The sequence below is a fragment of the Hydra viridissima genome, unplaced genomic scaffold, assembly GCF_058129835.1.
Source record: "Hydra viridissima isolate aposymbiotic clone 2 unplaced genomic scaffold, HvirCarnegie_v1 scaffold_7, whole genome shotgun sequence".
In the NCBI taxonomy this organism is placed as follows: domain Eukaryota; kingdom Metazoa; phylum Cnidaria; class Hydrozoa; order Anthoathecata; family Hydridae; genus Hydra; species Hydra viridissima.
In genome coordinates this window covers 11079229-11088032 of record NW_028324306.1, presented here as the reverse complement: position 1 = coordinate 11088032, position 8804 = coordinate 11079229, and the positions used below count along the sequence as shown (strand labels likewise).

The 8804-nt window shown below is 28.5% G+C and overlaps 1 protein-coding gene and 1 pseudogene across 3 annotated transcripts; both read left to right on the top strand.

The window, feature by feature from the left end:
* The first annotated feature begins 452 nt into the window (after nucleotides 1-452).
* LOC149886126 (mitochondrial ubiquitin ligase activator of NFKB 1-like) lies at nucleotides 453-4307 on the top strand. 2 transcript variants are annotated; one of them, XM_090094202.1, is made up of 3 exons: nucleotides 453-1651; nucleotides 2134-2342; nucleotides 2426-4307. In XM_090094202.1, the coding sequence occupies exons 1-3, from the start codon at nucleotides 1532-1534 to the stop codon at nucleotides 3090-3092; spliced, it is 996 nt and encodes a 331-aa protein (XP_089950328.1). In that variant the 5' UTR covers nucleotides 453-1531; the 3' UTR covers nucleotides 3093-4307. The 2 variants fall into 2 exon arrangements, with proteins under 2 accessions (XP_089950328.1, XP_089950329.1); XM_090094203.1 differs by having other exon boundaries at nucleotides 495-1651; nucleotides 2112-2342.
* A 2296-nt stretch (nucleotides 4308-6603) lies between these two features.
* Nucleotides 6604-8576, top strand: LOC149886125 (uncharacterized; annotated as a pseudogene). The gene is made up of 2 exons (XR_016454289.1): nucleotides 6604-7826; nucleotides 7940-8576. The product of XR_016454289.1 is annotated as an uncharacterized LOC149886125 (transcript).
* The last annotated feature ends 228 nt before the right edge of the window (nucleotides 8577-8804 follow it).

The following is an 8804-nucleotide window of genomic DNA, read 5'->3' as shown; positions in this document are numbered from 1 at the left end:
ACTTTGTGGAAGACGGGACTTTTTTTAATTTGCAGAAAATGGAAACCTTTTTTTTTCAATCTTTTTTTTCGCGAAACTTGTTGATTGCAATGAATTTAAAATACATAAATTTGAACTTGAAACATTAAAATTATTCACGTTGTAATGATTCTTTTATGATTTTTTTTTCTTTATTTTTTTTTTCCTTATCACAAAAACCACAATAGCAAAAGTTCATAAAATATACTGCAGGAGGGGTGACGACTTAAAAGCTCTTCCTCTCCTTACAACTATCCCTGGGCTCTAGAGGCCCACCAGAGTATGTTGCCTTTTTAACAGGTCTGATAGAACTTGAGACGTTTTTAACTGTACCAAATGGCAGTTAAGTAAAAGTATGAATTCACTATTAATGTTTATTTTTCTTTGCCTTCAAATAGTTCTTCGTAACGTCTCACGTATATTTTATGCGGTTCAAATAAACAGAACGATTGAACGATTAAAGCTTTCGATATATTATACGATATAGCTTTCAATATATTAGATAGTAAAATTCCAACAAAATTTTAGGATTGCTCCGACTCCCCAGTCTAAAGGCTTTAACTTTAACTATTTACTTAAAGCTAAAAGCTGTAACTTTAATTTTAATCCTACGGCCTATCATTATATTTTATCATTTCTTAGATTTTAAAAGATTTAAGTAAAAAAAAGTTAAATGTAATAATTTCCCACTCTTAACGTATGTTAATTGAGTCCCATAGTTAATTTTTTATTTTTGATAGAAAGTATTAAAGTGTTTTCCTAAAAAAACTTATGTAAAGTCTGCTGTTTTTAGAAAATATGTATTTGTTTTGAAGTAAAAAAATGTTTTCCTATAGAATATAGTTTTCTAGGGAATAACAGTTCACGGTATTGATTGGAAAATTCAGGAAATGTTTCCAGAATGGCTAGGCACCAGTAGTGTAGCAGCTACACATCTAGCGCTAAGACATTACTAAACTGTAGCCAGATGTGGCCAAACATTTTGGATAAAATTTAAGTAACAAAACTTAATGATTTTTAAATAGTTTTTACACCCCATTTCTGGCATTTGTGTCCCACATCTGGCTATGCCACTGCTATGCATTCTAGGCATGGTAACATCCAACCTTTTATATTATAAATTATGAAAAACCGTTTTTAAAACGAAGTAAATGAATTTTTTTATAGTTAATACAAAGTATCCTTATTTAAAATTAAAGTAAATTTCAGACTTCACAAAATTTTAAATACTTTGTGAAAATTTTAATATATACTGTGTTCTTAAGAACATTAGCTTTGTTATGTTATGCAGTGTAATTGTATTGATATAGTTTTTAATTTAGTAAAGAATAGCTTTTAAATTATGACAAACATTTAGCAAAATGCTTTTCCTCATAAGAAACACCTATAAAGTTGATAAAGTAATTGATGAACTTCTTCCTAAAATTTTTGATAAAAGAACATTATGCAGTGTCATATTAGTATTTTATTTTTTACGTTACAATAAGCATTTTAATACTCTTTTCACACAGTCATGTCATTGTCAAAAGATATTTCTTATCAGAGTTTGTATTGGTGTCTTGGCTCAAGTATTGTATCAGGATTATTTTATTATGGCTATCATCGTAGAAGCAGTTTCATTAATATTTTAAAGGTATTTAAGCATTTTTAAAAATAAAATGTAGAAGTTTTGTGAACATATTGATTTTAATTAAGTATGAGGAACTTTAGTCATTAAGTGAGTTATATATATATATATATATATATATATATATATATATATATATATATATATATATATAGGCACATATTATTTATTCTTTTGGTATGTATATAGATCAGTTGAATTTAATATAACAGAGCTTGGCTCTTTTATATGATATTTAGCTTGTCGCATACTTACAACCATTAAAAAACACCTCTGTATATTATGTATATATTTTTTCACCATTAATAATATCTAGAATTGAGAACCTAAGTTGGATTCTAGCAGTCTTTGTTAAACTTTTTATGTTTTTAATTGAGACAAAGTTTTATCGAATTGAAAAATTGTTTTACATATCATTCCAAAATTGTAAATACCCATAAAATAAGTTTTGTCTTTTGCTTTTTAGTAACACTACATGTGGTTTTTAGAATGTTAAGGTCTTCCAAATTAACAAGGATTTGATAGAAGAGTTGCAGAATTCAAGCGATCAAACTCTTTCATATGCTGCTGTAATTGGTGTAGTAGAGCCTGAAGATAAAACTATTCATGGTTGTTATAACCCTGGTATGAATGGTGTTGTACAAAACATCTTTGTTAAAGAACACAAGACAGAATGGAATTCTTATTCTAAGCAATGGTAATTGATGTATGTGTGTATAAATAAAGTTTTTCTTTATTTGAAATGTGTATACATTTGTAATGTGTATGCTTAAAATTTAGGACTGATAAAGTTCGTATATTGTCAACAAAACATCATGCTGAGCCATTTTACTTGGTCGATAAGACAGATGTTAAAGTCTATGTATGTGATGTACAAAAAGCTGAAAACCTGAAACTTTCTTCCATCTATGATGCTTATGAACCAAGTCCTACCTCTATCACTCAAGGAGTTATTGACTTTGTCTCTGGTGATCGAGTAAGAGGCATACAAACTGTTGAAGAGATGCTTCTTGTTGGAACAAAACTTGTTGGGATTGGGCAAATTGTATTAGTTAATGATAAGCATGTATCACTTAAATATCCTTCAAAAACTGGTTTAAGATACATTTTGTCTACTGACTCTATTAGTGATCTAATTGAGACAGAAAAGTATACTGGAAATATCTATAAGGGTTTTTCTATATTTTTTGCTGTTATTGGTGGTGCTTTCATGTCATATTGGTTATATAAATGGTACAAATTATACAAAAAGGAGAGTAGTTATCAAACATTAATGGCTGAAAATACCAGTGAAAATGTTTGCTCAGTGTGTTTGGATCAGCCACGTTGCATTGTAATTTTACCTTGTGGTCATGTTTGTACTTGTAGGTCCTGTACTGAACAATTGTCATTCTGTCCAATTTGTCGAATGACTATAGAAAGATATTTACCAATTTTTAATAGCTAGACTATGTAACTTTTAAAGTGTTTTTTCATAATTTGCTTTCAGTAATAGTTTTGTAAAAAAACTTAACTAATGTTATTTTATTTTTTTATTACAGCTGTTGAGGTTTTAGAGATGTCATACCGTAGTGCAAATAATTTTTTGAAAAAAAAATCTATCAAAAACAGCTTGCATTTTTGAAACCATGTACAGGTTATAACCTAGATTTTGAAAATATTCTGTTGACGTTCAAAAAAATTAAATAGTTTTAAATAGGCGGGTCCAGGAATTTTGGTGTTCAAGGTGGGTAACTTCAAGAGATGGTGCAAACTTTAAATTTTTTTGTATTCATACTGGTGTCAAATAAGAATGGTTTACAAAATTTTACATACTTTAGCTTCAATTGAAATGTGTATACATTTGTAATGTGTATGCTTAAAATTTAGGCCTGATAAAGTTTGTATATTGTCAACAAAACATCATGCTGAGCCATTTTACTTGGTCGATAAGACAGATGTTAAAGGTATTTATGTGATTTACTAAAAGCTGAAAACCTGAAACTTTCTTCCATCTATAATACTTATGAACCAAGTCCTAACTCCATCACTCAAGGAGTTATTGACTTTGTTTCTGTTGATCGAGTAAGAGGCATACAAACTGTTGAAGAGATGCTTCTTGTTGGAACAAAACTTGTTGGGATTGGGCAAATTGTATTATTTAACTATAAGCACGTATCATTTAAACATCTAGGTGACTGGAATCTGGAACAATATTAACCTGAAAGTTTCCACTGTCCCAAAATGTTGATGGAACAAAAAAAGAAATTAAATTTTTGTATCTTAAACTAGATTGTATTTCATTAAAAAATCTTTTCATCGTTTAAAAATTACAATCTTATAAAGTTTACCAGTTAATTTGGACCTACGGATCTAGTTTTGGGCTAAATACAAGATAAAACGTTATGGCAAATAACGTTTACTTTACAGATTTAACTAATACAATTTACGATATAACGTAATTAATATAACATACATTTCTCTGCTATATTAAATATGTCACAAGTAAATTTTGTGGTATACCTTTAGAATATTTATTACCATTATAAGCTTTTTTTTACCTAACGCAGAAGTTAAAATTACATTTAACAAATGGTTTAGTATTGTTATGTAATGTATTGTTCAGACTGTTTCAAAATGCAGGACTATAAAAAATGTCACAAAATTATTAGAGCTTTAGTCAGCTTAATTTGTTTTTTTTTTTAACAGGACTAGGAATGACAGAAAATAAAGAAGGAACTGTGGTATTAAACAAAATATGTAATTTCTCTTTTAAACCATTTCAATTAAAAAATTGTTTAGATTTTTAAATATTAAGTTGACAATTAATCAAGATTAATCAACATTTTCCTAACCGCATCTGTGCTAAACGTAAAAAAGTTTTAGAAAGACTGGAAAGAAAGAGAAAAAAACATTACAAGTAAACCGCGTGATTTCTCAAAAGTTAAAGCTAGCATTTTGAACAGGAAATACCCCATCCTTGTTCTCTCACAAAATGAAGAGAAAATTTCTTTTTTTTATATAGATTTCGTTTACAATTAATTTTTACTGTCAATTACAATTAATTTTTTACTGTCAATTACAATTAGTTTTTTACTGTCAATTACAATTAATTTTTTACTGTCAATTACAATTAATTTTTTACTGTTAATTACAATTAATTTTTTACTGTCAATTACAATTAATTTTTTACTGTCAATTACAATTAATTTTTTACTGTCAATTACAATTAATTTTTTACTGTCAATTACAATTAATTTTTTACTGTCAATTACAATTAATTTTTTACTGTCAATTACAATTAATTTTGGGAAGAATATTTGGGTATAAATTTTTAAGTGTAAATTAAATTAAATTGCTACTTTTAGACTTTCTAAACAACTTTTTCTCATCTTTTTAGTTGTTAGTATTAAACTTGGACGATCTTGAATTTTTTTACCTTTTTGAGATTTTTTTACTTCTTTGAGAGGCTTAGAAATTTTTCTAAAGTATGTAGCCATCAAATAGTTTAACAAGTTTAGCAAATGAAATTAAAATGACTTGAGGCTTTTGTTATTTGATCATCAAGTCACCTCGTTCTCAATATCATCAGAATATTTATACAACGCAGAGGTTCACTTTTAAATACGCTTTAAATTCTTGATACATTTTGGTTTTTGTTTTCACTTTGGCTGATTTGCTTTTCCTGCTTGTTTTCTATGTAACCTTTCTCCTGCTTGTTTTCTATGTAATCTTTTCTCGTACGCAACCTTTTTGTTTGTAAACACCACTTTACAAGTTAAACTTGTTAGAATAATGGAAGACTCTCAATCTTAGCTCATGCTTATGGGATTGGAAACAACTGATGTGCAAATATTGCGAAGGTGTAACTATAAAAGGTAGTTGGAGTATATGGTTCACCTTCACCAGGAACAGCTGATTATAAAACAAGAAAAGATAATTCTTTTGCCTAGACGGTTTTTTCCGTTGTTGTACTGAAACACAATGATTCTATTATTGTATCTGGAGAAGAACTTAGTTTGCTGATAACAGAGATGCTGGTTGTGTGGTAGAAGACAAAATGTATAAGTACATTAACATTTATTATAATTTATAAATGAATTAAATTTTTTTCCTTGACAGCAATAATACATACGTTTATTTGACGATATAATTATAAAAATATATAAAAATAAATAATAACAAAGGCTTTTTTGATGAATTTTTATTTTGTAATCTATTTACTGATTTAGGTTGATTGTTCATGATCTTGGCATTAGAAATGATTTTAGTTTTTACAGTCCTAACTAATTCTTAGGCTTACTTACCATCCTTACTTATTCTTTGGTGATTTAGTCTTGTACAAGATATCTTATGCAAACGCTGATTTTTTTCTTTGTGAAGCTGAGAGATTTTAAAGTTTTTTGGTGAAATAATTGAAAATTTCTTGCAATCATAGGTGGTTACATGGATCAGAAAATCTTTATTGCATAGTAGACTTTTATGTTAAATCTATTTGCATAATAATGGATTGAAGTTTTAATATAACAAAAAGGTGATTTTCAAGAGACATTTTTTCACTAGGGTGTATCGAAAAACAACTTTTTTTGAATTTGAAATTGTAATAGAGCGGAAAAGTTGTTTTTTATTGAAATTGTAATAGAGCAGAAAAGTTGATTTTTATGGCTGATATTCACTGAAAAAAATATATTTAATGAGTTAAAAACAGTTTTGGTTGCAGATACTTGCAGATGTAGACTATGTAACTAAAACATTACATGATTTTATACAGTGACAACTGTCAATAAAACATTTTTTTTTTATATTACTATATATTATTGATTATACAAAAACCCTATATAAATAGGTTGCTTAGATATTGTTAGTAAATTAATCGCCAACTATATTTAACATTTAACTTATATAATATTAGATTATGAAATTAATGTATATATATATATATATATATATATATATATATATATATATATATATATTTAGAATAATTAATAATATAAGAATGAAGTACCATTATATATACAACTGCATTAGATCCAATAATATGTCTATACAAGATCCAACAATTTATGATCAATTAGTTTTCAAGTTAGACTTAGATGATTCTGAAATTATAAGAAACAAATTAATTGCATTCTTAAAGAACTTGAAGTCTCGTTGGAATGATGTTAACCCCAAAGCTGCAGCATTTGAGAAAAAATATGCAAACTGGTTGGATTCTGACTTTATACCTTTTGCATATGTTCCACCTGCTACTCCAACAATTGTTACCACTCCTATTGATAAGCCTACTTTAAATTTTGATGAGTCCTCTTTGAGATCTAAGTATAGAAAAGTTGCTGAAATGGATCAATACTCAGCTAACCAACTGTTATTTGCAACTAAAGTCAAATTTGGGAAAAATAATGATCCTAAAAAAGCCAAATTAGCAGAAAAATTGTTAGTGGATACTATATCCCCATCTTATATGTCTACTGATGAAGCTTTGGCCCTTATTTTAGATTGTAATTTGACAAAGGCATCATATCAACTGATGAAAAACAAAGCTGATGAAAAGGAATGCAATCTCTACCCAGCATATAATAATGTTACAGTGGCAAAAGATCAATGCTATCCTAAAAACATTAGCGTAACTGACTATTCTGCTAGTGTTCCACTTCAAGATCTACTGGATCACACTACAACAAGGCTTTTAGAGGCACAGATTGGTGTTTTAAATGCAAATGAGTGTAATAGAGTTACTCTAATATACAAAGCTGGTTTTGATGGCTCAAGTGGGCATAGTATTTATAAACAAATATGTAGTAATGATGAGTGTACTAGGAATCTGAAGAGTGAGGATTCTCTGTTTATTACATGCTTTGTGCCTTTAGAGCTCTCATCTATTGTCAATTATAAAAAGATTATTTTTTGGAGAAATTCTAAACCATCATCTACTTTGTACTGTAGGCCTTTGCGATTTAAATTTGTAGAGGAAACTGCGGATCTCCTTCGTAGTGAGGAATTGACATTAAAAAATGAGATTAAACAGCTTACTAAAACAAGCTATATCCTAAATAATGGTAAGTCTATTGATGTTGACCATAAAATTGAAATTACTATGATTCATGGCAAAGCCCATATTGCATTATCAGATGTAACTGACTTATCACAGTGCTGCTCTCTATGTGGTGTTAGTCCAAAAGAAATGAATGATATTAATAAGGTATATAGAAAATATTTTGTACACAAGTACACCCTAATGTGTATATATATATATATATATGCACACCTTTTTATATTTTATTAGTTTAAAATGCAGTTTTTTATTTATTACAGGTGTTACTGAAGTTGTACACTCAAAATGGGTTACAATATGGGATTTCAATTCTACATGCATGGATACGAACATTCGAATGCTTAATCCATATTGCTTACAAATTACTATTCAAGAAATGGTCATCAAGATTACCAGCTGACAAGCAACAAATTGAAATGCAAAAGAAAATAATTCAACTTGCTTTTCAAGAGAAGATGGGACTGATTGTTGATAGGCCTAAGGCTAGCGGCTCAGGAACATCTAATGATGGCAACACCTCCAGAAGAGCTTTTCAGAATGAACAATTGTTTTCTGAAATCACAGGACTTAATTTTGAACTTATAAAAATGTTCCATGTTGTTTTGATTTGTATTTCATTTGGTTTTGAGCTTGATACAGATTTATTCAGGGAACACTGTACACATACGTGGTTTTACGTGGAATGCTATCCATGGTACTATATGCCGCAGAGCATTCACAAAATGTTAATTCATGCTCCCAGTGTTGTTGATTATATGACATTACCAATTGGGCTCTTAAGTGAAGAAACTATAGAGGCCCGGAATAAAGATTTTAAAAAGTGAGCATTTTACACGCAAGTGTGACCGTATCAAATGTAATGAAGATTTATTTAAGTGATTATTTTGTTCTAGTGATCCAGTCATTTCTTCACCAAGAACAATAGTTAGTACTAAGAAGAAGGTTTTACCAGAAGGTGTCCTGCAAATGTTAATAAACAGTGTTTAGATGTTCTTACTATAGATTTTTAAATGCCAAATTTTGGTTTCTTGCTTTGATTGTTATTAAAATTCAAATTTATGCATTGCAAATTAAAATTGTCAGTATTCTATAATTAAGATAAATTAAAAAGTTCCCAGGTAAATT

Excerpts from the sequence above, each read along its gene's own strand:
- LOC149886126 (XM_090094202.1), top strand. The coding sequence starts at position 1,532 with ATGTCATTGTCAAAAGATATTTCTTATCAGAGTTTGTATTGGTGTCTT. Across the intron at positions 1,652-2,133 it reads GTTTCATTAATATTTTAAAG|AATGTTAAGGTCTTCCAAAT; the intron begins GTATTTAAGCAT and ends TGTGGTTTTTAG. Across the intron at positions 2,343-2,425 it reads AATTCTTATTCTAAGCAATG|GACTGATAAAGTTCGTATAT; the intron begins GTAATTGATGTA and ends CTTAAAATTTAG.